General features: G+C 41.1%; 2 protein-coding genes across 6 annotated transcripts in view; both read left to right on the top strand.

The window, feature by feature from the left end:
- The first annotated feature begins 1,659 nt into the window (after window positions 1-1,659).
- Window positions 1,660-10,598, top strand: eif2s3 (eukaryotic translation initiation factor 2, subunit 3 gamma). The gene is made up of 12 exons (XM_031726724.2): window positions 1,660-1,810; window positions 2,854-2,917; window positions 2,995-3,122; window positions 7,564-7,685; window positions 7,896-7,990; window positions 8,217-8,375; window positions 8,954-9,088; window positions 9,178-9,272; window positions 9,369-9,513; window positions 9,636-9,805; window positions 9,895-10,067; window positions 10,186-10,598. Exons 1-12 carry the CDS (start codon window positions 1,742-1,744, stop codon window positions 10,247-10,249), a joined length of 1,419 nt encoding a protein of 472 aa, XP_031582584.1. The 5' UTR covers window positions 1,660-1,741; the 3' UTR covers window positions 10,250-10,598.
- A 1,298-nt stretch (window positions 10,599-11,896) lies between these two features.
- Window positions 11,897-27,862, top strand: part of lrrc31 (leucine rich repeat containing 31) — a 38,679-nt gene continuing 22,713 nt past the window's right edge. The window contains exons 1-10 of one of the 5 annotated variants that reach the window (XM_039617002.1): window positions 11,920-12,233; window positions 13,839-14,036; window positions 14,634-14,777; window positions 15,014-15,181; window positions 15,388-15,552; window positions 16,129-16,309; window positions 16,420-16,587; window positions 16,666-16,820; window positions 16,973-17,128; window positions 17,400-18,315. In XM_039617002.1, coding sequence (XP_039472936.1) covers window positions 12,221-12,233; window positions 13,839-14,036; window positions 14,634-14,777; window positions 15,014-15,181; window positions 15,388-15,552; window positions 16,129-16,178 — 738 coding nt within the window. In that variant the 5' untranslated portion in view covers window positions 11,920-12,220 and the 3' untranslated portion in view covers window positions 16,179-16,309; window positions 16,420-16,587; window positions 16,666-16,820; window positions 16,973-17,128; window positions 17,400-18,315. The other 4 variants (XM_039617003.1, XM_039617004.1, XM_039617001.1 and 1 more) reach the window with 4 other exon arrangements.

The following is a 27,862-nucleotide window of genomic DNA, read 5'->3' as shown; positions in this document are numbered from 1 at the left end:
ACAGGTCTATGTACTGAATAATGCTTCTTTATGCACTTCATGCTGCTGTGGACTGCCTCTATGTGATTAACAGACTGAATCTGCTTTGCCACAAATAGTTTAACTTCTTTTATGACTGAGCCTTTGCCTTGGGTTTGAAAATTAAAGGCTCCACCCGAAAACGGGTGGATCGGATTAAAATCTTTGATTATTCACTCTGAATTATTCTTAGACACAACAATAAGACATCAAACTAACTAACTAACTAACTTACTAACTAACTAACTTACTAACGTACTAACTAACATGTATCCAACTGAACTGAGGTTTGGAAATGTGAAAAGGGCTGATTACATTTGCAAACAGCATATTCCATTAATAATAGTTACAAGGCACTGTCTGCATGAAATTATGATTAGAAGCTGACCCACCTAAAAATTAGAATCCTAGAATCGCCCCTGCTCTGTACTTTCCTGAAAAATAAATGAAAAGTTACCATCGCAACACGATTTTGCTTTTCTAACAATTAAAAAACACGAAGAAGAAAACTTTAATGTAACTTTAAAGTTTGAATGGATGGATTTACCACAAAGATGCTCAAAATTACCTACAAATGCCCCTTCACTGTTGGACAACATCTCCCACCCCATGCATGAGACTGTGACAGCACTGAGCAGCTCCTTCAGTGGGAGACTGCGGCACCCACGGTGTGGGACGGAGAGATTTCGCAGGTCTTTCCTCCCCACTGCTGTCAGACTCCACAACAAAGACTTCAACTGATCTAACACACACATCCACACATGTGCAATAACACTAATGTGCAATAATCTTTTCTGGCATCGTTGTATTTTTACTCAGTTGTATATAGCATTTGTATTCTATTTTTATCTTATTGTATATTTTATTCTATTTTATTCTACTGTATATAGTATTTTATTTTATTCTATTCTGTACAGTTGTGTACTGTATTTATTCTTATTTTATTTTATTCTAATCTTTGCTTCATAACTTTTGCACTGTCCACTTTCTGCTGTGACAAAACAAATTTCCCACGTGTGGGACTAATAAAGGTTATCTTATCTTATCTTATCTTTACTTTCACCCCGGAAGTGGGTGGTGGTGGGGTCATTAAGTGTACCTGATGTTTTCACAGCCTAAATAATGAGTGAATTATATTTTAACCATAATTGGTATATCCTAACTTTTCCTCACTAAAAATGTTTCCCGAAATCAGGCTTTATAGCGTTTTAATTTTGAACTACTATGAAATAATAGTAACCCTACTCAGGTAGACCAAACAGCCAGAACTACAAAAAGTTAGTTAGATGACGTAAATAAATCGCGACGGTCCGATCACATGGATGAACGTATACTTCTTTCTTTAAAAGGGGACTAAATTTGGGACGCATGACTGTTTCCCTGATGAGCAGCTGTTAATGGGATACGAACAGCAGCAGTGTGGGGTTATTAAACTGGTTTAAATTTACAGCAGAAACTGAGAACCGCTCCGGTTGTTGCATCAGCCCTCGAGAAAGGACCCAACTACATTTTTACTTGGGCGGATCGCTTAAGTTTAAAATTATACCTGGAAATTACCGCTAAAAAAAAAACATACCGCACAACGCTGTAATAAGTTCTTCCAGGCTTCCAGGGAGTAAAATTTATTTTGGCTGAAAACATTTTTAGGCGAAGAGGAGTGCCGGTTTAATCGATTGATCAGGCATTCGGTCGGGCCTCCTTATTCATTCCCTTTTCTTTCAAGATGGCGGGCGACGAGTCAGGCACAACGCTCGGTCAGCCTCACTTGGCCAAACAGGACCTCAGTACTCTGGTAAGTGTCTGTTTATCGTGTTTTACAGCAGTGTGGTTTTAAGTTGGCGGCTGTCGGTGGCCCGTTGTTTCAGTAAAACGGTCACAGAAAGCCGGGAGAATAGTAACGGATACCGGTGCTGCGCCACCCGGCACATGACGCAAGGGCCCAGGCTGGGCGGAAAGCTCAGACCCGTTGCACTTCCAGCACGAATTGCAGCGTTATTTCAGCCATATTTAACACGATTCACACGTTGAAAGACTTACACTTGATATTAATAGATATCAGCGTTATTGAAGCCTGTTTATCCCGGTTTAATTTTAGTTAGCTCCACGGAGTTAGCTCCATCTTTGTTAGAATCTAGAAAATGGTTCTTAATGTTTAGTCCGGCATAAAAACACCTTTATAAGCTTATATCCTTCCTGTTAGTCCAAGCTGTAAAAAGAAACCATACACTCAGCTTGTAAAGCTTTCATTCTAACTCATTTGATTTACATTGTTATAGCTCATATTCTCACCTTTTATATAAATGGAAAATTAGTACCAAAAATGTTGGTCAAAGATGCGACTCTTAGCGTGTTTTTCGTGTTTATACTAAATAACATTAGTCTTTATTCAACATAAGTTCTCGTTAGTTGTGACTTACGAGATGAGAACAAAAACACTACGTGTAGTGCTGCATGTGTCCTACAAGGGAAACAAAACCTTATTGTTTAACTGTAATCAGGGCTTGTGCCATTAAAATAGTCCTGTTTTAGTGCTCTTCACACATTGTAGTCGCTATCAAACTCTTTTATTCCCAGACACAGTCATCACCTGAAACTTTGCTTCTTTAGACACTCCTACAATAAAATTCCTAGTGATTTCTGTTATATTGTTGGAAAAGTAGAGTACTTGTGGATTGTTGCAGTTCTGTGTTGCTTTATGAGAACAATCCCGGGTGGTTTTGTTTCTGCCTGTGAGCTGCTGCCCCTCTTTGTTCTTTAGGATTAAGCACACCGCTCACTCTGATGCGGTTGGTCCTGGCATGACGAGTCATTAATCTGCGTTGTTCTCTTTGTCAGGACGTGTCGACCTTGACGCCTCTCTCTCCGGAGATCATCAGCAGACAGGCCACCATCAATATCGGTATGGAAGACAGCTGATCGGATTCGATGTCTCTGTAGGGTTTGATAGGGCTTGACCTCCGTCTTCTTCTCTCTTAGGCACCATCGGTCATGTGGCCCACGGAAAGTCCACAGTAGTGAAAGCTATTTCTGGCGTGCACACCGTCAGGTTCAAGAATGAGCTGGAGAGGAACATCACCATCAAGCTTGGATATGCCAATGCTAAGGTAAGGGAGTGAATTTTCTTAGATGTTCTTATTATTTTTGCCTATTTTTGGACCTCAGTGTTTTAGATTAAAGAGCAGTGGAAGTTTGTATGTTCAGGATTTACTCTTTCAAACGTGAGCTTTCCCATCTACAGGCTACAAATGCAAACACATTTAACTTTATTGTCAATACAAATTGTTACCACACGTAACAGAGCATTTACATAAAATGTCTGTGATAAGAGGAAGCCTCTAAGAATGCTGATTGTGGGTTCTGTTTTTTTCCAGGTTGGGAGTGATTAAAGCCATTTATCTCAAAGTCTGACCCCCATCTTTGAAAGAACTGCTTTGTTTTACATACATTTTTTGTATGAAATCTAACTTTTGGCTCATTCAGAGGCCTTTTTGTTGGTTAAGAGTTTGTTTAGGGTTTAAGTTGGAATTGGAGTTTGACTTAATGTCCCAGGATACCCACAGCGAGAGGTGCATGACCTGCCGAAACGATGGGTATAATGGGGTCCAAATAGAGCTGGGCGATATAACGATAACGATATGTATTGCGAAATAACTTTTTCTCGATAGAAAAATTAAACTATTGCGATAGACCTCATCTCTCTCTCTTCCTCTCTTAAAAAAAAGAAAAAAAAGAACAGCCAATCCAAATTAAGTAGCGCAGAGCCGAACCAATCACAGCCACAGCGTCACATCACGTGACTTGTTACGTACAGCACAAGTGCCAAGCCGCACATGTGTATTTGTTTGGGAAGCAGCCAGCCGCCGTGCCGGCCGGGTAATGGAGGAAATGCGTGTGCCGACTACAGAAAAATCAGCCGAGAGCTTGGGTGACCAGGTTACCGAAGACAACACAGATGACGGTTCCAATGCCGGAGAGATTGAGAGTGTGGAGGTATTTCGGCTATTTGAAGTCTGACAAAAAACAGAGTAGCGCGTTTTTTCCCAAGAGTTAGCTGCCTGGCAAAGTGCTACCTGTGCATCGCCGCAACCAGTACAGGGGGTAATATTGTGACTTGCCACAGGGCCGCTTTAAAGTCTGAAGCAGTGGAAAGACTTGTCTTCCTGTCCTGCAACGTGTAGGCCAGGGGTCGGCAACCCTAGGCACGCGTGCCACCGTTGGCACGCGAAGGGTTAACTGATGGCACGCACAACCATAGCTGGACTGGCCATCGGGCATTTGCTCGGTGGCCCGATGATTTTTTTTTTTTAATTTTTTTTTTTGTAACGGTATAAACAATAAAAGGTGGTGGATTGGCCAGATGATGGCCGGTGTGTAAAAATAACTTAGTTGTTTGGTGGTGTCTATGGCGGAGATTCAGTAAAATTAACAAGTGGTGGAGGTCAGCAGGTGGATGAGGGAGAGGGGAGGCAGGAGGAGCAGAGACCCGAGGCAGCCGCCGGTCCGAGTGTCAGGTGAACTGAATTTCAGGTAAGAAGTTATGACCTGCAGTCGATCTGGGTCAGATATAAACTAAGTTTAGGTGGAGTTTATTTTCGTTGTGCTGACTTTTTACAGTCAGTTACAATAATTCGTACTGCGTGCTAGCTAGCATGACGGAGTGTCTATAAAGCTGCGTGGGTGCTATGATTTTACTGATAGTGAACTTTACTTTATCCATAAGGTTAGTTAGTGGAGTTGCCAACCGTCCTGTACAAACAGAATCGTTCTGCATTGAGACAAATTATTACGCGTTTCGTGTTGAGCTGAGAAGGAACACAGTTTGTCCCGGACTTTAGCTAGAATGAAAAGAAAGCTGGATTTATTCTGTCGTTACGCTGCACAGCTGCACCTTCTTCTCCTGTCATTCTCTCCTATTTCTACTTCAATCATGAAACCGATCAATAATCAGCTGATCAGCTTTTCTCTCTTGTTTGTTTATCGCCCACTTTGCGCCAGAAAGAGGAAACCGCCGGATGTCGCACTAAACAACAGCAGCACGTTTAAGCTTGATCAGCTGTTGTTAGAATATATTTAATATTAATTTCTAGTATCAGCTGATGTTTGCTGGAGCCACAGCTGTAAAGCTGCTGGTCATGATGTCGGTTTGGTTATCTGGTGAGAGGGAAACATGAAGATGAAACCAGGAGATGTCCTTACTGAATCATCAGAGCTGAACAGGTGATGGAGAAACAGGTTTACCTTTTAGGTGACATGGATGAGTTGAAGGGAAGTTATGAATTGTTGGAAGTTATGAGTTATTATTGGAAGTTATGAGCTGTTTCTGAGAGACAAATAACACCAGGATCATTTTCTATGTAGCTGACAGCTGGTAACTGTGCAGGGGCGGATCTAGCAAGGTTTTGCCAGGGGGCCAGGTAGGGCATTAACAGGGAAAGGGGGGCACAAAGAAATACTTTCTTATTCTCATTTAAACTGTCTTGCTGTTATTAAATAATTATCTGAAGCTTACAACCAAAGTTTTTATCTGACGTAAAATGAATAGAAATCATACATATACCAACAAGACAGTACATCACTGTCACAACAGCGTTTGTTTTCATTCAGCAGCTGGAATCCACAGCTGTGTGTGTTCATGGAGCTGCATTTTCACCTGCTGGACATCACTAACTGACAAGTTTAACTGTCTTCAGAACATTGCAGAGGCCTTATTGACAGTATTTGGCTCTAATATCTGTGTGAGCAGATTTTCTCGCACATGAGTGTCCTCAGGTAGCCTCTGAATGCTGGACACTCTGACACCTTTGTATCTGACTGGGAGACCAGAGATCACATTAACATGTGTATCTCTGTATTAACAAACATGCCATATTGGCCCAGTTTATTTTTGTTATCATTGTTGTGAGGAGACCCTAAGTAGCATTTGTATTTTCTGTTGTACAGTTCATTTGCTGTTATGGAGTTCTTGTTATGGATAAAAGTGTCTTTTTTTTTGTTTCAAAATAGCTGATAACTATTCGCTAATAGCTGCCAACATCTGCAAACAAATATAATTCTAGAAAGTGGTTCTATATCGTGTGTAACTGTTCATATAGAGCGTTATTAAATTTATTGCTAATGCAATCATGTGGCACACTGACTTCTGAGGAAATTTTAAATGGCACTCGCCATCAGAAAGGTTGCCTACCCCTGGTGTAGGCTTTTGTCAGACTACAGAGAGAGAGAGAGAGAGAGAGAGAGAGAGATAGATAGATAGATAGATAGATAGATATAAAAAAATATGAGTTGCACCTAGTATTTGAAGAATGTTCTGTTAGCATCTTTATTTTAAAACTGTTTGAAAAGCTAAGCTATACAACAAGGAGAGATTGAGAATTTCCTTTTAGTTCTCAGTTTATTTGATATTGACAGAAGTTAGTCAATTTTGTCTGTTCTTCTGTAAAACAAACTAAGATTTATTTTTAGAATTAATATTTTGTTTCTAAGTGGAATTGACAATTTAGTTTTGTCTGTTTTGTTTGTTCTATTTTGAAACTTAAACTACCTTTTGTGTAGTTTGCAATATTTGCCTTTATTTATCTGAAAAAGTCTCTTGTTCCTTAAGTACATCTAACCTGTTGAACTTATTATGGGAAATAAATATTTAAATTAAAACAAGCTGCTGATTATTTCACATTTTACTCGTGAGCAACGGCACATTTAAATCTTACAAATATAGTTATTTGGCTTATATCGTGATATATATCATTATCGCCTCAAATGAAAAAAACATATTGTGATATGAAAAAAATCTTATATCGCCCAGCTCTAGGTCCAAAGTATTGGTGATTAAACTCGGTGGACTGGTAGGATTGAAATCTGCAGACCTCCTTCTACATGTCACAGTTTTCATGGCATAAAATGAGCCTTTGGTGGGTGACGTAAAGCCCCCGTCACATAGGCTTACATTCTGGTCTGCAGTCCTCCACTAAGTGCTCAAATTTGGTGGTTTATAATGAGGACTACACTTTATTTTCCTTATTGACCACTGGTTGGTAGGGGGTTGCCAACTGATATCTAGGTCTGTGTGCTTAAATGCTTAAACCTGATCAATGATCAGCTCAATCATGGAGTGTTAGTTACCTTATTTGGAAAACACTGAGGTGTAAATAGTATAAATGCTAAATATGCATAAGCAAATGACACCCTGATGAAATTTTTTGCTTTATAATTTTGCCGAAAACTTTTTGGTGGTTTCCAAGGGTTTCTCTACATGTTGACACCAGGGGGCAGTGTTGAACATATGGAAGAACTGTTGGTTGTGCTGTTGTTGTTCCTCTTAGCTTTGAGCTTGAGCCACAGAGAAGAAGTCAAAACAAAGATCGTATTTGTAGTTAAGTGAAACTGAGCGCTAAACACAATAAAAACTGCCGACTGCAGCTGCTCTGTGTGCTTCTCAGAATATCTCAGCCTTCAGCTCAAACTTAGCTCTGCCCCCTCCTGAATGAACGCTGGTTTACAGATGCTGATGAGGAGTTCACGTTGTTGCTTCTCTTACACATGTCGTAGGTCTATAAGCTGGATGATCCCAGCTGTCCCCGCCCAGAGTGCTACAGGTCATGTGGCAGCAGCACTCCAGACGAGTTTCCCACAGACATCCCTGGCACCAAGGGCAACTTCAAACTGGTCAGGTAAGACCGGAAAGGAAGAGGCAAAGCATTTTATCATTTATGCAGAGGCTGAACCTCTGAATCCTCAAACAAAAAACAACTTTTTGATGGTCAACTAAATGTTTTTGGGATCTTTTCTGTTCTAGAGAAGAAATTGAATGTTTGAGCACAACAGAAATAAAGTAAATGAGGAAAAATGAAAGTGACTGTTGGCTGTCTTCTTCCTCACAGACATGTGTCATTCGTGGACTGTCCCGGTCACGACATTTTGATGGCAACTATGTTGAACGGAGCAGCTGTTATGGACGCAGCTCTCCTGCTGATTGGTGAGTCTCTGAAAACTTATACCACTGTCACATTTCCCCTTAATGGCTTTGTAGTGGCTCTAATCAGGATAACTTATCCTTCTTCAGATAAAGAGGAGGTGGATATAACAGACCATTCTTTTACCAGGATTAATGACATTAGCTTAGAAAGTCAGCATCGTGCTCATCTCTGACTCCAAACATTAAAATTGTCTCGTTGTGTTTTTGCGTCCTCTTCACCTGCCAGCTGGGAATGAGTCGTGTCCCCAGCCCCAGACATCAGAGCATCTGGCCGCCATTGAAATCATGAAGCTGAAGCACATCCTCATCCTGCAGAACAAGATCGACCTGGTGAAGGAGAGCCAGGCTAAAGAGCAGTATGAGCAGATCCTGGCCTTCGTGCAGGGTGAGTCAGCCTGAAGAGAAGAAGAAAAATACATCTTTACAGATTTTGTAGCCCATTTCCAGAATTTCAGGTGTGACAGTTTAGCAGTTTAACTCAACTTAGCCTTCTTGTTTTACTACCGTTGGTTCCCAGACTTTAACTTCTGGAAAGGAAATGTCACTTAAAGCACCAGGAAACACTGGAACCTCTAATATAACATGCATGCACCTGTGGTTTTTATGATAGAATAATTAAAAAGTTAAAATGATAGACCCTTGCACTTAGAATATGACCCACTGGGGCTTTAAACACTTAAATATTTAACCAGGGTTTACAGGAATTACACTGGCCAAACTCCGAGTGAGTTCTGTTGTACATACAAATATATCAAAGATATATATATATTTTAGTTTCACTCCCATTTAAGGTTTGAAAGACCAAATGAAGGATTTATTTATTTTTTGTATGTGTGTTTGAGTTTTTTCTTTCCGTTGCTGCTTATTGCCCCTTTTGAAACTCCCATGCCACACAGCGTTCTGCAGCATAAACACAATTAGATGAACTCTGATGTGAAAATGCTTTTAATGTTCCTCCTGCAGGCACAGTGGCCGAGGGCGCTCCCATCATTCCCATCTCAGCCCAGCTGAAGTACAACATCGAGGTGGTTTGTGAGTACATCGTCAAAAAGATCCCCGTGCCCATCAGAGACTTCACATCCGAGCCCAGACTCATTGGTAAGACGAGTAAAAACGCAAACATTGATTCTTTTATGTAAGTGTTTAGAGTTTGGTTTTTTTAATGTTCTGTATCTTTTGTGTTTCAGTCATTCGATCCTTTGATGTGAACAAACCCGGCTGTGAGGTCGACGACCTGAAAGGAGGTGTGGCCGGAGGAAGTATCCTTAAGGGTGTACTCAAGGTGAGAGTGTATTTATCAGTAAATTATTGGTGATTTGAAGCAGTGTGAAGTCACAAACGCCTTACTCTGCTCTGCCTTTCTCTGCGTGTCCTCCAGGTGGGTCAGGAGATCGAGGTGCGGCCAGGTATTGTGTCCAAAGACCAGGAGGGAAAGCTGATGTGCAAACCCATCTTCTCAAAGATCGTCTCTCTGTTCGCCGAGCACAACGATCTGCAGTATGCTGCTCCCGGAGGCCTCATCGGTAAGAGGCACTCTGTGCTCTCGTGTGACCTGACTGCACTGTAAATAAAGTTTTATGCTGTAAAGAGAGAAGCTGGTGATCATAGTGAGAGATGCATGTTAAGTAAACTGTGTTTTGTGCAGGTGTGGGCACTAAGATCGACCCGACGCTGTGCCGAGCAGATCGTATGGTCGGTCAGGTGCTAGGCGCTGTCGGAGCGCTCCCGGAGATCTTCACTGAGCTCGAGATCTCCTATTTCCTGCTGAGGAGGCTGCTTGGAGTCCGCACGGAGGGAGACAAGAAGGCTGCTAAGGTGAGCAATGCATTATGGGAAAGGGAGAAAAGATGTGTGAGCTTCTCAGACTTTGGTATTAACAGCCTGACTCTCTTCCTGACCTGCAGGTTCAGAAACTGTCCAAGAATGAAGTGCTGATGGTAAACATCGGCTCGCTGTCGACAGGCGGCCGTGTCAGTGCGGTCAAAGCTGATCTGGCCAAAATTGTGCTGACTAACCCGGTGTGCACAGAGGTCGGAGAGAAGATCGCTCTGAGCAGACGTGTGGAGAAACACTGGCGGTAAGAGGGCGGAGATGTGTGTGGTGTTTGCTGATAAAGGCACAGATGTTTCTGGCTGCAGTCTCAGAAACACGCCTCCTGATGTGTAACCGTGTCTCTCTCTGTGTTTTCCTCACAGTCTGATTGGTTGGGGACAAATCAGGAGAGGCGTGACCATCACACCCACAGTGGACGACGACTGAGACTAGCAAACACACGGCCATCACACTCTTCTCTTCTTTTCCTGTTGTTTTTTTTTTTATTTTTTATTTTTTATTATTTTTATTTGTTCCCCACACGGAGGAGGGAGGGGAAGTGAACACGGACATGTCGGCGGTTTGAAGACGCCTCCTCGCTCTGCTCCTCTTCCTCTGCAGCGACACGTGAAGGTCGACCTCTGAACTTCTGCTTCCTGCTGGAGATGAAGGAGGACCCAGGAAGGGAGGAGGCGCTTCAGACTGTCGTAACGAAACTCCAGAAACCAGGAGTCTGTTTGGGGATGATCTGTACTAACCTCAGATTACAGCTGGAATAAAATCAATTTGGAAGGAACGAGGTCGTCTTTGAGCATCATTCTTGCTGTTACAGGGAAACTCAGAGATGAAATTACTTAGTGGATAAGTTTTAATTTTGACCAAATTGTAATTTAAAAAAAAAAGAGTTTTGATTGTCCCCCTTTTTTTTTTTTTTTTTTTTTTTTTTTCTTTTTTGTGATAATAAAATTAAGAACTTTGTGTCGTCCCACAGAGCTTATACATTCACAAAGAGAATAAAAAAAAAACAAACAAAAAAATACTATTAAAAGTAGACACTGGTCCATTCATTGTATGAATGGCTGTTAGAGGTCCGAATTAAATTTAAAAATAAAACGTCATTTGCCCTTTACTTAAGGTTGAAAATACCCCTGTCAACAGGTGTGGGAGAGTTTAAAAGCCATACAAACTATGCAGAATTAAGTATGAACAGTTTCTTAATGCTGTGAACCATTAATCGCACTGATGAATTGCGGGAATTTGTTCAACTGTATAGAAATCCTAAAATCTTAATCATTGTCAGGCGTGTTCTGAACGCTTTTACCTCCCGCCTCAGTGCAGATGCTACAGATCGTTAAAATTGTTTATATTACCCTTTAAAACCTAACAGTAATACATTATATACAAAGCCATTACTACTGCTGATGATGAATTACTTTTATATAATTAGGAGGCCATGTGCAATGCCGTATTGAGGCAATGCATCATGGGACGCTCAGACCTCGACTAAGATTCTTCAAGTTTTAAAGATTTTTAAAGGTTAGCAGTAGTTCAGTGATACTTTTCTGCACACGTCGTTTTGCAGATCAAAAAAAATCTGTTCATGGTTAATTCGGCTTTCATAATTCTTCTAAACGACTACATGAAAACTGTTTTCATGTAGTCTGTACACGCTGTATTAGCAGGCTATAGCGCCATTATTTGTTTTTTTAAATGTCAGCACATTATAAAAGCTGGGTTTATATTCCCAAAGATGCGGGTAATATAAACGGATCAGAAATTACATCATTCCAGTTATAAGTTTACCAAATATAATTAGGATATTTGATCTAATTATAATGCAAACACCTAGCAAAAGATGGATATCAACATTATGAATACATTAACATACACCTCTATGACCCAGTATTGATTCATTTTCAGTAGCGTTTGAAGTAGTTTTTGGATTTGAACAAACTCCCTTTTAAATCTTTAAATGTTTATATTTTTTGTATTGTATGCTTTTATTTTGAAAATTTTCTCAACCTGACCTCCACAGTCTTATAGCAGTGTATAAATATTTGCATTTTAATGGCTTCTATGCCAACAATTTACTGAAGGTGGTGTCGCGCTTCCGGGTTGAGCCACCTGACGAGCACGGGACCTGACGTCACGCAGGTGCCAGTCTCTCCGTCTCAGCGCAGAGAGGAGTAGAAGGAGTGATTGAGGAAAAAGCCGAATTCTTGGACTTTATGGATCCTGCGGGGGTGATTCAGACTCGGTGCAGAGTTTAGGGAGAGTCGTTTGTTTGTTTTTTTCTTTTTCATGTTATGTTTTTCTCCAAACTTACCGTCAGCGAGTCACGACTGACTCATAAAAACACTCCCGATATATATCTATATCTATATTTTCAATAGTTTGTTTGTGTTTTGTCTTCAGATTATGGAGTCTGCAGGTAAGAGGACTTCTGCTGTTCAGTACATCAACAATTAAACTACAAACCCTGATTTTTATCCTGAAAGCTTATAATTCTTCCTCTGTAGAGGAAACATCTCAACTCTGAATCCATCTTTTATTCCTGCTGATTCAAAAACCTAAACTAGCTTGAAAATAAAGCAACGTTGGAGGTTTTTCATGGCTCTAATTTTACTGCAGGGTTATTTTTATATGCCAAAGTTTTAAACATTGACTAGTTTAACATGACCTGTAATACAGGAAGGTATTGCTAATTACCCAAAGGTTAATGTTTAATCTCAGTACTCTGACCATTTCAGGCCATTTGCGACCTTTTTCTAAGCAGTATAATAAATAGTAACACCTTGTTACAACACTATGTTAGGCAGGTGCTTTCCCGGGATTATTTTTACGAGTTGGACCAAGAAGGAGGCAGCATGTTTGTTTTAAATGAGTTGTTCAAGCGACAATGACAATAAAGATATTCATTCATGTATTCTTTTAAATAGTGAGCTCTGTGCTCCACTACACACGCACTGCCTGAAAAGTGTCTGCGTAGGAGTTGAAACGCAGTTTTTGTATCGATAAACTGTTTTTTAGTGTAGAAACAATTAGCAGTGGTAGATTCTGTACTAAGTCAAAGTCATAATCCTTAAACTCTACTACAAAAAAATTCAGCATCAAATTACACTTACATATCTAAAGTAAAACCAGCGGATATCCAGATCCTCTGTGGGGACTCCTAAAGGAAAACTTAGTGAAGAGGCTCATATCTAAATACGCGGGTAGTGCATTCAAACACTTGCGTACACCCTGCACTACACTGCATACTTTCAGTATCCCTGTTTTTATTTGTTCTTACTTCTTATTTAAGGTGGACCTATTCTGCTTCCAGCACAATTTTTTATTCCAATATACTAGAGTAGTTTGGCATGACCGGCAGCTCAAAATAACCCTTCTTTAGCCTATACTGGGCTTTGGTGAACCGAATCGGTTCATCGGCTATCTATAAGAAAACCAATTAAACCCCTCCCCCTTCAAGCCAGCTTACTTTTGATTGGCTCCTGCTCGTAAGCTGGAGTGGGTGAAGCTTCTGTATCTGCATATCTCCTCTCTATTACATCATACAGAGAGTTGAAAAAACTGTGCAAAACTGAGTGTTTTTGGATCAGTCGGAAGACTGAACTCTAGGCCCTCAGGTGTTACATTACACACACCGACCTCTTTATCAGCAGGTTTAACACAGGAACAGGATAAATATGACAGAAAATAAAGAAGAACAGAATAGGTCTCTACTTTCTGTCCCTGCAAGTCATAAATAGATATTTTCACATTAATTAAAATTTAATAAACCTGTAAATATGCACATAGGAATCAAAACCACTGTAATGATGATGATTCCTCTTCGTTTTTAATTGGTAATTTAATTTGGTATCTGAAGAGGCGGTTCAGTGTTTTTATAGGGACAGGTATGTAGCTTGAACCAGTCCATACACCACAGGATTTATAGCTAACCCCATCCATCGCTCATCCCTTAAATAATCTCAAATATCAAATTGTGACTTTTGACGAGACTCAACTTTTCTCTCCTCCTATCATTGATTAGATGGTCAGCGGGGGCGGGACGGCAGTGGCAGCAGGTGGAAAGGTTCCCCTCTCGCTGTTATCATGAGTCAGATCTGCAGGAAGCGCACGGCCTCAGACAGGAAGCCCTTAGGACGCTTCCTGTCGTGGACCTCGGACCGGCCTGGGATCCCCGAGGACGGAGAGTCGGAGATGAAAGAGGACAGAGGACCGAGCTCAGGTTTGTATTGTTCAAAGCAGCACGAGATTTTAACTTAGATTTTTTTTTAATGGGTTTTTAGTTCAAGGTTACACTGAGGGAAGGTTGGTGGTTTGAGCCCTGACTGCTCCGGACTGCATGCCAAATATCCTCGGGATAGATGCTAACCCCAAGTTGCTCTCCGATTGCATCCATTGGAGTGTAAATGTCAGATAGAAAGCCTTTATGTGAAGAAAAAAAGCGCTCGGGTGAATGACGCGCTTTAAGTGCTCAACTAGAAAAGCTGTATACGAACCAGTCTGTTTAGGAGAAGCAACCATACAGAGACCTTAAACAACAGCAGAAATACACATTAGACAACCAATTCAGGACAGAAAGTGACTTAAAAGATAAAAAATGACAATTTAAAAGAGAGAAAGAGAGAAAAATCCTAGTATTTCAAACATGTCCTAGTTTTTAGAGAGGAACGCATAAAGAGGTTGCTTTATTTTTTTTAAAAAGGTGAGTGAAATCAGAGGTTCAGAAACAAAATACAGAGCTCAAGAAAATAGAGTTTACTGTGGAAAATCAGGTTACAGTGACATGCTGAGGCCTGTGGGTGTGTATCGTGTGTTTCAGGCTTTGCAACGTCAGCAGAGAGCAAGCGGGACGTCGGCTGGGGTCGAGTGTGTGTTTTCCTGAAGAGACTCGGGAAGAAAGGCGACAGCAGGAGCCTCAGTTTGGCTCACTGTGATCTGACGGCTACAGACCTGCTGGAGCTTGGTACAAAAACACACATACCTGTCACACAAGACAGACACGGTATCTGTCAGATAACTGCATTAAAAATACTCCCAAAGGCACAAACACAACGGAGCCCAGCAGACAGCTAGTTGATGCAGCTTCATTTCAAGAGGCGGAGCATCTAAAATTAAGTCTGAATAAAGTAATGTGACTTCATTGTAAGGTGTCAGCTGGCAGAAAGGCAGACAGATGTTTTTCTTGCCGTTTCTTCTCAGCAACGTTGCTGCAGTTCCTCCCCCAGGTGGAAGAGATGGACATCTCCTGGAACGAGTTGATCGGTGGATCCCTGACGGCTCTGACGTCTCATCTGCAACACGTGGGCGAGGTCAGGACGCTGAGGCTCTGCAGCTGCAGGCTAAATAGCGAAGACGTTGTTGCTCTTGGTGGGATCTTCAGTGCAGACTCTGCTTTATTTATTCTTATTTATAGCTATAACAGAACAACCTCTTTATGCAATCAAGTTATTTTTTCTTGATTTCCTTCCTCACTACAGCTCCCATGAGGCTTTGCTGAATGGTTCACACTCTTGCCTTGACAAAAAAACTTTTGTCTGATCACATGTCGTTGGATTTTTCCATGTCTTGTGCAGGTGAAGCTCTCAGCTACATCCCTGCTCTGGAAGTTCTTGATTTGTCCTGGAACAGCGGCGTTGGGGGCGGTGGTCTACAAGGCCTGCTGGGGAACCTTCACCCATCACTGAGGGAGCTCCACCTGGTGGCCTGTCGGCTCACTGCGGCCAATGCTACAGTGCTGGGTAGTAACTTTAAATCTATGGAGCACATTTCGAGCTCCATAGTTTTATTCCTCAAGTAGAATAGAACAGAGTAGCTTTGCATCATTTACAATTCAAATAATCCTTCTTTATCTTATATTGGGTCGTGCTTCGCCCCTACAGTTCATCCACTGTGCATAAGCCCTCAGTTTTACAGCTTTGATCATTCATTTTGATTTACTGGCTCACAGAGAAATTTCAAACTAACTCACAGAAAAAAATTCTGTCTTGAGCGGATAGCTTTAGCTAATTTATCTGAACTCTGTTTACTTTATGAGGTAACGATGACCATATAAGGAATATCCCCTCTCTGTGAGATGATAAAGACTCAAGGGTAAAAAGATGGGCTGAAGATTAGTTTACCTACACCGACCTCATTATTAGTTATATAGATATATATTATAGTTATATTATAGAACAGAACATAAGGAGTAGCAGTTTGGATCCATTTTAACAGTGCTGTCAGTTGGTGTTTTATTATTTTCTTGTCTGCTTTTTTGCTGTCTCTTCATTGATACATTTGTATGGATGAGGTTTTCCTGTTCATAAATCTCTCAGGAGGAATGGTGGCTGCTCTGCCCAGACTGAGTGCTGGACGTCTCTTGTAATGCTCAGCTCACACAGGAAGTGGACACTGGTGGCTTCAGGGAATTGGTCAGCTCTCTCTCTCACGCCACCTCCCTCACCACGCTTCGACTGCAGGCCTGCGGTCTAACGCCTGACAGCCTTGATGCTCTCGGTACAAAGATCTCTGGATTTTTCCTTTTTATTGCTACTTTTGTTTTATGTCCTTTAGGAGTCTCGGAGGGGTAAATTAAAAAAAACCCCACACCTCTGGTTGTCCTGCAGGTGGTTCACTCCGTTGCCTCCCCTCTGTGGGAGAGCTGGACCTGTCCTGTAACAAACTTCTAGCTGGTGGACTGAGCCGCCTCACCTTTCACCTGGCTCACGTCACACACCTGGAGAGACTCGACCTCCACCTGTGTTGCCTCATGCGAGATGATCTAGAGGCTCTGAGTGAGTTGCTACGAATCTCACACGCCGGACACTAATCGCATGCACGCTGCAGCAGTCATGTGACTCGTTGTTTTCCAGTCCAGGTGCTGCCCTCTCTCACTGCACTGACGGAGCTTGATGTGTCATCCAATAAGGAAGTGGGAGGTGTGGTCCACCCGCTGGTCTCCGCCCTCCCTGTGACACAAATGAGGCGGCTGCCATTCAACAGCTGCTACCTGAGCAACGAGTCCTGGGTAACACACACACACACACACACACACACACACACACACACACACACACACACACTTGTTTAGTTGTAGAAGTTTTCCTTCAAGTCATTCTCCCCGAATACCTCTTCCACCCTCTAGCCTGAAATGGTGAAAACTTTGTGTTTATGCATCAGCCCTGGTGGTGCCCTATCTGCGCACGGTGGATATTTCCTGGTGTAAAGTGGTTGGCGGTCACTTGGCGCTCCTGCTGGATGCTCTGCAGCCATCAGTCGTCAGCGAGCTCCATCTTTGCAGCTGCGAGTTCACCACTGATGACATGCAACATCTGGGTAACTAACACACAATGACATTATACTTTTTCTTTTTTAGTCTGTAGTGGATCATTAGGCTACATAAATGTATATTAAGACAAGTAAAGCCTGAAGGAAATTAATATTTCTTTCATTTATTTTATGCTGCCAGCATCTGTAGCTGTCGTATAAAACAAAACAATGAAACTATTGGGTGTTATTTTTGTCTCCATCAGAAACATTGTGAACAAAACAGTAAAGTGAACAGACAAAGTGATCAGTTATCAATGGGTCCTCTTCCTCTGTGCAGCTGCCGTGTGCAGACGGGGCTGTCTCTCCTCACTTCGTGCACTGGATCTGTCCTACAACAGCTTGGTCGGAGACGACGGTTGGTGCAGTCTGTTTGCAGCAGGTGGTCTGGGCTCTCTGGAAGACGTGGATGTCAGTTTGCGACCTTTAACCTCTGCTCCGTGCTCAGCCTGGCTGCCCGCTCTGCTCCAAGCTCTGCCTCAAATGCCGGCGCTGGCTCGACTGGCCATGCAGAGGTGGACAGCTGACTGTCAGGAGAGAGAGCAGCTGAGGTACTGTCTGAAGAAGAGGAGCGTCCTGCTGGAATGGGATCCAGATTTACAAGACACATCATCAGCATGTAAAGGGAACAGTCAGGAGAGCCTAGAAGAGAGTCAGCCTGAGTAGGGAGCAGAAAGCCTGAGTTATCCGATCTCAAATTAAAAATCATCACAGAGAGATTTCAAAAGAGCACTAGGGAAGAAAAACGCAATCAGCTCTGAAAAACCTTCTGATTACAAGTAAATTTGTCCAAACATTTGTACACTGTGTTTACAGTATCGTTTAATACTCTTCTTTTGTTCTTGAGCATGTTTGGAGTCTTTATTCCGCGGGGTTTATCCCTGTGTCTGTTTCCCTCTTTAGTTTGATATTCGCACCGGATGTGTCCCATTTTATTTTGGCGGTCAACTGTCAGAAACATGTTTCATGTTTAGTTTTACGTCCCTCTCCTCTCTCATTGTCATTGATCATCTGCACCTGTTTTGTTGGCTTTCTGTGTTTAAATGGTGGTGTCTTCTGTTTATGAAGGACAGTGGAATTAATTTGCTTTTTAATCTCATGAACTTTATCATTCTGCATTTGGCTCCTCATTTCATGGACTTTGTAATTCTGCAGTCAGACAACAGCCTAAATAAAGATTCACCTTTGTTACATCTCCCACTCATTTTCAATTGTGCAAAAACTGCGTTCAGCCATTACAAAAATACTTAAGACTTTGTTGTTACAATTTTTCAACAATTCATGATGAACATTCATGCCACAACAACTCAGCTGACAGACGGGTTTAATGGTTTTTGTTGCAGTTTGATTACAATCGGGACATCGGAACAGAATCAGAGATACTGATTAGATACAATGTAGCTTGCTTCAAAACAATGCTCAGGCTCTGGAACCAGTTTCCCAGATAGGGTCTGTGCAGCGGGGAGTGGTTTGTGGCGCAGCTGCAGGGGAGGCGGACAGACTGCAGCTCCATCAGTTCATCACGCCTCCCCTGCATAAGACGTGTCGGGACCTGAGGTGGTTGTTGTGTGTGGGGTTGCAGCTGAAAAGCAACCGAGTATTGTGCGAACAAGCAACAGAATAAAGAACTGTTAGAGCGAACTATGTGGTCGCGTAGGGGATTCGCTTGACACAGTGCGAGACTTTCTCGAATGGTCTAACTCCAGCATGGATGAGCTGATGTGTTTTTAAGTGACTAATTTGATGACTAATTTGATTAAAAGACTTCCCACACTGATCACAGCTAAAGGGTCTGTCCCCACTGTAAATTTGTTGTCGTCTTTTTGGCTGCTTCATGGTGGTAATTTTCTTTCCACAGGGATAAACTGTGTGGTTTCTCTGTTTACGAGGGCTGAGTGACTTCTGTTGGTGTCATCAGAGCACCGAGGTATCAGCTGGGTTACACCCCTTTGCTCCTGTAGTGACAAAAGCCGTGAGTTACGGAACAATAGTAATAGTAATGATAGAATAGTTAAATTTATTTCTTGCATTTCCACAACACTCTATCCATAGTCACATACTGTGTATGTTACTGTTGTATATAGTGTATCATCTTATTTTGTAGTTCTTTATATTTTATTTCTATTTTTGTATTTTCTTCTGCTATCTTTACCTGAGCTGAGTTAATGCACAAATTTTCCTGCCATCGATCAATAAAGTCTCATCTTCTCATTGACTGCATTTCTGATGGAGATGAGACGTCATGCAGCACAGAGGTGAGAGCCGTGACATCATGGTGCCATGACAACAACCTGGTGCTTAACATCAGCAAAACCAAGGAGCTTATTGTGGGTTACAGGAGACTAGCAGTAGCAGAGGTGGACAGAGTCAGCTGCTTCAGATTCCTGCTGGAGGAATGCTCTGCGATGATGGTGGAAAACAGCCGCCATTCAACCCATTTGAGAGATTCAAAGAACTGACTACAGGCAAGGGCGTAGATTTGGTTTTGGCATTGGTGGGGACGGATGATTCAACCACGAACCCCGCCCTGTTTCTTTTTCCCCCCCCTTTTCGTCTTTGCTTCTTGATAAAAGAAAAGGAGAAATATACTTGCCTACATATCCTATTCTACATGCTTTTAAACCATTTAAAATTAAAATCATAGTTTTATATGTGAATTATATAATGTTAAATTACTATTAAACAAATGACTAAGTATTTTAGGCTTTAGTTTACTTCAGCCATATTCCATATAAATCAGGTATCATACAAAAATAAAAATAGCTTCAAATACAGTCATGACAATAAAAGAATATGACTTTAAGGACTTAACAACATTACTTCAGTTGTAGTACACCAACATCTCTGATACATTAGCACTAAGGGAACACTGAATGACCTGGTGGGTTTTGTCCATAAAACTACTCATCTAAGATTACCACAAAGTAAAAGATCTCTCAGCAAAATTATGCAACATTTTAGGCACTATTGCCCCGATCAAATCAGTGAGCTGGGAGTTTTTATTCTAAACATGAACTACTGTTACAGCAACAGACATGGACTACTGGTGCCCCACACAACAACTCAATGTCCACTATGTGAAGGAGCCAAACACATGCCTGCTCCTCTCGTTAACTGAGATGAACTGCTGGCATATTGGTTTTACATCTATACTGTCCAGTCTCTCCTGGTGGACATACAGCAGCATTGTTTAATCTCATTTGAGTCATTGTTGACCTTAGCCATGTTTTTAGTCTTCTGAGAGCACTGAAGCTTCTTTCAGCCTCAGTACCTGCGTTTTATCCTCAGATTAAAATTATTATTATGTGCTTGATGTGCCTCACCTTTGACCCTGGCTCTTCCCCTCTGACTGCACTAGGACATATTGCCACCTGATAAAATAACACATTGATTCGTGCCATATAAAAAGTGAGACATGTCAATTCACATTCTTTGTCAAATATACACTAATGAATCAATTTACATCAGCAACCTAACAATTGTCATGATAGTAAATACTAGTTAATCTATAGCACCAAAACATCAGTCAGTCACCTGTGACCTCACCTCTTCACCTCTGTCCGAGCTACAACATGGCAGAGCTGCCTCTGTCACCTGATAAATAACAGTGAGACATCCCAAATACATGCAGTCACACATGTACTTCAAATACAGTCATGAACCAACAAGTCATCATCCAATTTCACCTGTGATCTTGTGTCACCGTTACTCTCTGAGCTGTTGGTTCTTCTGTCACCTGACAAATAGGACATACATGACAAGAAGAATGAAATGTGCAGCTGCTTCAGTGTTTCTGTCGATTTGTGCAGATCTTGACTATTTGCAAAATCATGACTACCTCATGATATTTTGTCTCAAAAATGAACCCTATGAATATGTCAGTACCATTAGGATGAAATTACTGTGTCACCAACATTTTAACGTTAGACATATAATTTTAACAGCCTCTGTAAACTAATATCCTGGCTTGCTCGAGGCTGACGTTTTCTCTGACAGTTTCAATCAAAATTAGAAATGCTACTCTGAGACTGAGAGAACTAAAAGTGTTGCATGTTGTGCAGTTAGTTTCCAAAACACGTTATTCATGGTTGCATACAATTTTAAACTGATGTGGGCCAAAGCTATGGGCAGAAATCTGTGCCATCAGAAACTGAATTTGAATAAGTTAAATCTGAATTTGAATTTCTCAGATTGAATCTGAATTGTAACTTGAATAAATGCTTTTGAAAACTGAATTTGAATTAGTCTAATTTGAAACTGAATCTATGGTTTGAAAATGATCATCACTAAATTGAAATTGAATTTTATATATTGAAAATGAATTCATTTGCTTTGAAACTGCATTTTATCCTTTAAAAAATTCATGATAAACTCTCAGGTCATTTCTTTTGAATTAATCCCTTCTTCTGAAATATAAGAACCTCTCCTGGTTTTAATGGCACTTTGGATTTCTTTACTTTCTGTTCCACTCCCAACCCCAAATAGATGCTGACACAGTAACATGGACAAGTAAGCATGTGAGAGTGGTTAAGTTGATGTCTCTTGTCTAGATGAAGGCCCAAAGGGATCAATGGCACGGCGTAGAGATTCAGTATCTTCAGTCTTCAGTGGACACTCCATTCCCGTCAGTAACACTTTCGCTCTGCTAGTAAAACGTAGTTCTATTAATCTGCGCTCGTTTACTCTTGAACCGGAACCGGATGTAAGTTCCAAAAAACTGAATTTTGGAACTGAAATTGAATTGACTATGTGCACGTTAGCATATGCTACTTCCGGTGCGGAAACTCCTGTGGGGAGCTTTGTTTCCGGTGTCCTATTCGCGCCTTGTTTACGGTCCAAAACAAGTTAAGCAAATGAATGAATCAAGCGGCGATTTACATTTCTATAGATGTTTTGAGCATTTACCCAATATATCTGTAAATGATGTTCATCGACTTGTCGATATTTTTCCCCCGCACCTCAGAGCAAAAGAGAAAAGGGATTCAAACGATAAACTGTCCCTCGTTTATCGCGGGTGTTATGTTCTAAAAATAACCAGCAATGGGTGAAATCAAGTAGCCAGTTCTATTTTTTGACGCGTGGACATCGTGGACATACAGTACTACACTTCAGAGTCACACTGCTAGCGATCGATGCAGCGATTCTGTACTGTACAGGAGAGACGTCACGGAGGAGATCGTCTGCAGCGATGAGGACACAATGTGATGAAAAAAAAAAAAAGCATGCAAACTTGCACTAAAAATCTGTGAAACAGCGAGGTGAAAGGTGAACTGCGTTATAGCGAGGGACCACTGTAATTTTGAAGGTAAGTCACAACACACCCTTCATAAATACTAATGTATAGAAACCCTCACCAGCAATTGTTCATTTTTTTTTGTGGCTTTTTTTCATGGTTTGTTAACATGCTGTGTAGGTGTGTACTTGACTAGCTGATATCGACAAAATGGGGAAACATCTGGTTTGACTATCGTTCACCTGTAGTTTGAATGCTGAACATTTGCCTGTTTAAATGTCTTCTGCATGCAGTAATGCAGTTCTGCTTGTGTTGAGTGATGTAAACAACTGATCGATCTAAACTCTTTAAATGTCAAAATTGATCATTAGATTTTTTATGACACAACAGTGGTGAGTGTTCCCACCTTCTCCTCTTTGTAACTTAACGCGATCTTTCCGTTTTCGAGTTTTGGACATGATTTTGGAGTATATCTTCGCAGTAGCGATTGACCGCAAAGTAAAGCTACCGGAAATGTGCAACCCCACATCCGGTCTCAAACCAGGAAGTTAGCATTTTCTCGTGCACAGGGTCAATTGTAGCACTGAAACTGAATGGTGAGAGTGAAACTGAAATTATTGGAGAGCTGAATTTTTTTAAAGGATAAAATGCAGTTTCAAAGCAAATGAATTCATTTTCAATATATAAAATTCAATTTCAATTTAGTGATGATCATTTTCAAACCATAAATTCAATTTCAAATTAGACTAATTCAAATTCAGTTTTCAAAAGCATTTATTCAAGTTACAATTCAGATTCAATCTGAGCAATTCAAATTCAAATTTAACTTATTCAAATTCAGTTTCTGATGCAACTTCTTCAAGCAACTTAAAGAAGTCCAGACGCTTTTCTTTGCAAACTCCTTTGACTCAGTTTCTGATGGCACAGATTTCTGCCCATACAAAGCCTAGCATAGCCTGTGACGTTATTATGACGGACACATTTTATGAGTGAATTTGACTTTAAGTGACTTACAGGTTTCTTGTAAAAATACTTTCTTATATCCAGTGTTGGTCAAGTTACTTGAAAAAAGTAATCAGTTACTAATTACTGATTACTTCCCCCAAAAAGTAATCCCGTTACTTTACTGATTATTTTCAAAAGTAATTAATTACTTAGTTACTTAGTTACTTTTTAAAAACACGATTTACAACCTGAATAGGTGATAAAGCGATAGATCTTTCAGCCCAATTCTACTTTTTCTGCATAATCCATCATACAAAATGTAATCAAATGGAAACGTCTCTTTTTAAAACTTTAAATCTTTTAACTTTATGCATCAAGCAAAAACTTAATTATATGCAACATTCTCTGACTGGAAGAAATTTGTTTAACATTTAAACCTATTTTCTGCACATTCCAGCACATAAAATAAAATATTTTTTTGTGTTTACACTCACTCTTTCAAATAGATGCAAGTAAAACACAGCAGAAAATAAATAAAATCAAAGACTCAGCGGTCCTGTTGCTCTATTTTCACCTGTAAAGCAGGAGTGGGGTAGGCGGAGGTTTACCCTGGTGCAGGTGTGCTTGGCGGTCAGTGGAAGAATCATGAGTTTCTCTGTGAGTTTCACATTACGTCGTAGTACACTCGGTGCTTGCTTGGAAGTTTAGGTTTCTTCCCACGCACAATGGACACTAATGTTTTTGTCACTTTTTATGGAATCAAACTCAAAGTAAGGTCAGTACTTCCACGCTTTAAACGCTGCACGCTCATACCCCGCTTTTCGATATATTATCCATTGTTGATCTGCAGACAGCTGTTGTCACGAACGTCGCACTCGTTTACGTCACTGTCATGAGACATTCTCGAAAAATCACGGTTTTAGTAACTAGTAACGCAGCGTTCCTACGGGAAAGTAACGGTAATCTAATTACCGTTTTTGCAATAGTAATCCCTTACATTACTCGTTACTTGAAAATAGTAATCAGATTACAGTAACGCGTTACAAGTATCGCGTTACTGCCCATCTCTGCTTATATCCAGGTTCTTCCTTTTTGCTGCCATCCTCCTCTCCTCCTTGCAGGTCCGCGCAGCGCAGGCTCGCCGCTGCTAAAACTAAACAGAGCTCCCCGAAAGGCACAGCCAATCACATTGGCCATATTTGTCATATGAGGTAGGAGAGAACGTAATTTAACTCTTTCTGCACCGCTGGGTGAATGAGACGTCGACAGATCGTTTTTTTTCTCTCTATCGGGTTTGTTTTTCTTTACTCGCAGAGATCAAATTATTGGTGGGGACATGTCCCTTCCGTCCATGCCAAATCTACGCCCTTGGCTACAGGTATGATTGAAAGTTTGACAACACCGACTTCAACGCCGGCGCTGAAGCTAAAACACTGTTTATGCATCTGTGATTTATTAGTGATCGCTCACTTGTGTGCACGTGCATGTAGGTGAACGCTCACCGCATGACGTCACACAGCTCAGTTCCTTTCTGCTTTGATTTTGCAGTACGTGACCTCCACCTGAGTCCATAAATAGGGGTGAAACAGCGGGCTTTATACCTGAATCTTGCAGTTTGCATTTTTAGTTGTGGTACGTTAAGTGTACAGACCGCGATCTTCCCTTTCTGAAAGCTTTCTGGAAACGGATTTCCAACGTAATTGTAGCGAAGCTAAGTCATTGACAATGTCTTTATCCAGTGTTAGAACCCCTACCCCCATTAATTCAGAGGCTATTTTACCTGCTATCAGCGGGTGTTTCGATAGGCTCTCTGGATTACAGTGGGGCTTGATAGAAAATGGGATCTGGGACTCCGATGTCCAAGTAGCACTGGCTGATATGATTACTGATGTCATACAGTCAGTTAGCGCAAGCACCATAAAAACTTTACTTTTAGGAGGTCAGGACCAATTAAATGATGCATCATTCCAGACATACCTTAGCATAGCCGTGACAAAAATAAGCCCCATATTGGGAAACTCTCTCTCAACCAGCTTTGCTGCCGCTCTTAATGTCACCCATGAGGAGTGTGACAGCGCTGTGGAGCTGACACAGATGGTTGAGGAGGAGATCTCAAATAAAGTCAACTCGGGTTGGGTTCTAGTCCCAGAAAACCCTGATTCTATTTATGTCACCAGAAAAATAACGAACATAAAAAACCTCAGATGCATGGTTTCTCATGCTTTCTCATATCTGAAGAGATATAAAGGTAAGCTGAGCTGCCTGTGCGTGAGGGGGGCTTTACCCAGCTCCTTTAGTTCAAGCGATGAGAGCCTTGAATCCAAGCTCTCTGAGATGGGAACAATTAAAGAAATAAGTATGGCTCTCATGAGGTGGAGTACAGACAGAGCAATAAGTAAAGATGACGAGGACTGTCACAGAGAACTGCAACCCATGGAGGAAAAAGAAAGTGATGAGTTTGCAGAAGCTGAGGACAAAGCTCAAAGTGATGTTGAAACAATCCTCAACAATCTGAATTATTTACATGATGAAGTTGATGCAGATAAAACTGCAGCTGACATTGTAAATGTGTTAATTGCTAACATTCAGTATCCTGATGCAGAAGATATCACATTAAGTGAGAAGTGTAGCTCACCCAAGCCTGCTTTTGATGTGGACCTGGTGATCAAAAAGGTGAAAGACTTTTTTGCATCATGCGCCCTAATTATAAAACCAGATGAAGTAAAACAACACTTCTTCAGGTTTGCTAAAAAGGAATTTGAAAAAATGAACAGTGAGCTGAAAGATCATTTGAAAAAAAGCAAAGGATTTTTGACCTTTCAGAGACAACAGGCAAACTCCCCTGAGAGTGAGAGAGCTGACGCCAGGAAAAGCGAACACATGAATCCCTCAGAAGTTCCCACATTTAAAAGCTCTTCTCCACTCAACTTTAGTAAATTTATGCCACTTATGAATAGGCTGTTTAGTAAATTATTCTCGGCAGGACACCTTGACCTGACAAGTAAGGAAATCAAGATGTTTTCAATGGTGTTGACAGATAAAGTGTACGACCATGTCGAAGTCAACATATTTAGCCCCACGATGCAAATGGGTAAAAGTCTCTCAGAGTCTGACATCTCTAAGACTTCACAGCGTGACTGTAACGTACCCTCTGCTCCTGATGTGGTCTATGTGCTCGTAGAAGATTCAGTGGAAAGGTTCTTACAAAACCTTCTTTTCTGGTTGGAGAATGAAACTTTAACCCAAACTATTATAAATGACAAAATTTCTGGTGCCGTGGAAGATATAGTAAGAGTGCTGACCCCATCAAAGGAAGAAGTTATGATTGGACCAGATGCTGGTGAAACAAGCGACAGACTGTTTACATCACAGTCAAGTCCAGTTACTGATCTCACCAATCAACCAGTCTGTGTGAGTGCAGAAGACCCGGACCTGGTTTCAAATACAAGCAGTGATCAGGCATCAGTGTCTCACACTGAACCCACAGAGGGTCAAAGTCAGCCAGCAACCTCTGAAAACCCAGAGGAAGAACGGTCAGAAACATTAGTGTCAATTTATGCTAAGCTAATTGCCAATCAATTTAGCACTCTTCTAGCCACGAGAATCGCACAAAATTTGCACAAAAATACCAGAAATCTTCTGGATCCAGAAAAGTTAGACTTAGTTATCAACCGTGTGACAGATTTGGTACTTTCTGAAGTGAGATGCACCAAATCCCTGGAAATTCTTAAAAATAACAGGGTTAAATTAGTCAAGGCCACAGCTGAAGGCCTTATCAAGGAGTTTGGATCTGCAGACAAGTTCTTCACTGTAATGATATCAGAAGATTCATCTTTTGACGACACTATTCTGAAGCACCTAGCAATGAATCTCGGTGATCAGGCATCAGTGTCTCACTCTGAACCCACAGAGGGTCAAAGTCAGCCAGCAACCTCTGAAAACCCAGAGGAAGAACGGTCAGAAACATTAGTGTCAATTTATGCTAAGCTAATTGCCAATCAATTTAGCACTCTTCTAGCCACGAGAATCGCAGACAAATTGCACAAAAATGCCAGACATCTTCTGGATCCAGAAAAATTAGACTTAGCTATCAACCGTGTGACAGATTTGGTACTTTCTGAAGTGAGATGCACCAAATCCCTGGAAATTCTTAAAAATAACAGGGTTGAATTAGTCAAGGCCACAGCTGAAGGCCTTATCAAGGAGTTTGGATCTGCAGACAAGTTCTTCGATGTAATGATATCAGAAGATTCATCTTTCTACGACACTATTCTGAAGCACATAGCAAAGAATCTCAGTGTCTTCAGGAATCCTCCAAAGAAATCCAAACTCGCCAGGTTTTTTCAGCAGTGTTAAAAGCTTTTAAGAAGCCGTTCAGCTGCTGCTTTAAAGGCAGTATAGATGACTAAATTGTCATCTTGATTTTTTTCAAATACCTCTTTTAAAATCTTAAAGCAGTCTGGCCTCAGAGTTAACATCTGAGGTATATTTTATTTTAAAACTATTTCATTCGACTTTAGTTAGACTGAGAAATATTCTTCATTGTGTCTCCTCATTATCATTAC

The sequence above is a fragment of the Oreochromis aureus genome, linkage group 9 (genome assembly GCF_013358895.1).
Source record: "Oreochromis aureus strain Israel breed Guangdong linkage group 9, ZZ_aureus, whole genome shotgun sequence".
Taxonomy (NCBI): Eukaryota; Metazoa; Chordata; class Actinopteri; order Cichliformes; family Cichlidae; genus Oreochromis; species Oreochromis aureus.
The sequence above is the reverse complement of the archived record's forward strand: the minus strand, read 5'-3'. Positions and strand labels throughout refer to the sequence as shown.

Bases quoted from the DNA above. Each gene is read 5' to 3' on its own strand.
- eif2s3 (XM_031726724.2), top strand. From the start codon at position 1,742: ATGGCGGGCGACGAGTCAGGCACAACGCTCGGTCAGCCTCACTTGGCC. The intron at 7,991-8,216 runs GTGAGTCTCTGA...TTCACCTGCCAG, and splicing joins CGCAGCTCTCCTGCTGATTG to CTGGGAATGAGTCGTGTCCC. The intron at 9,806-9,894 runs GTGAGCAATGCA...CCTGACCTGCAG, and splicing joins GAGACAAGAAGGCTGCTAAG to GTTCAGAAACTGTCCAAGAA.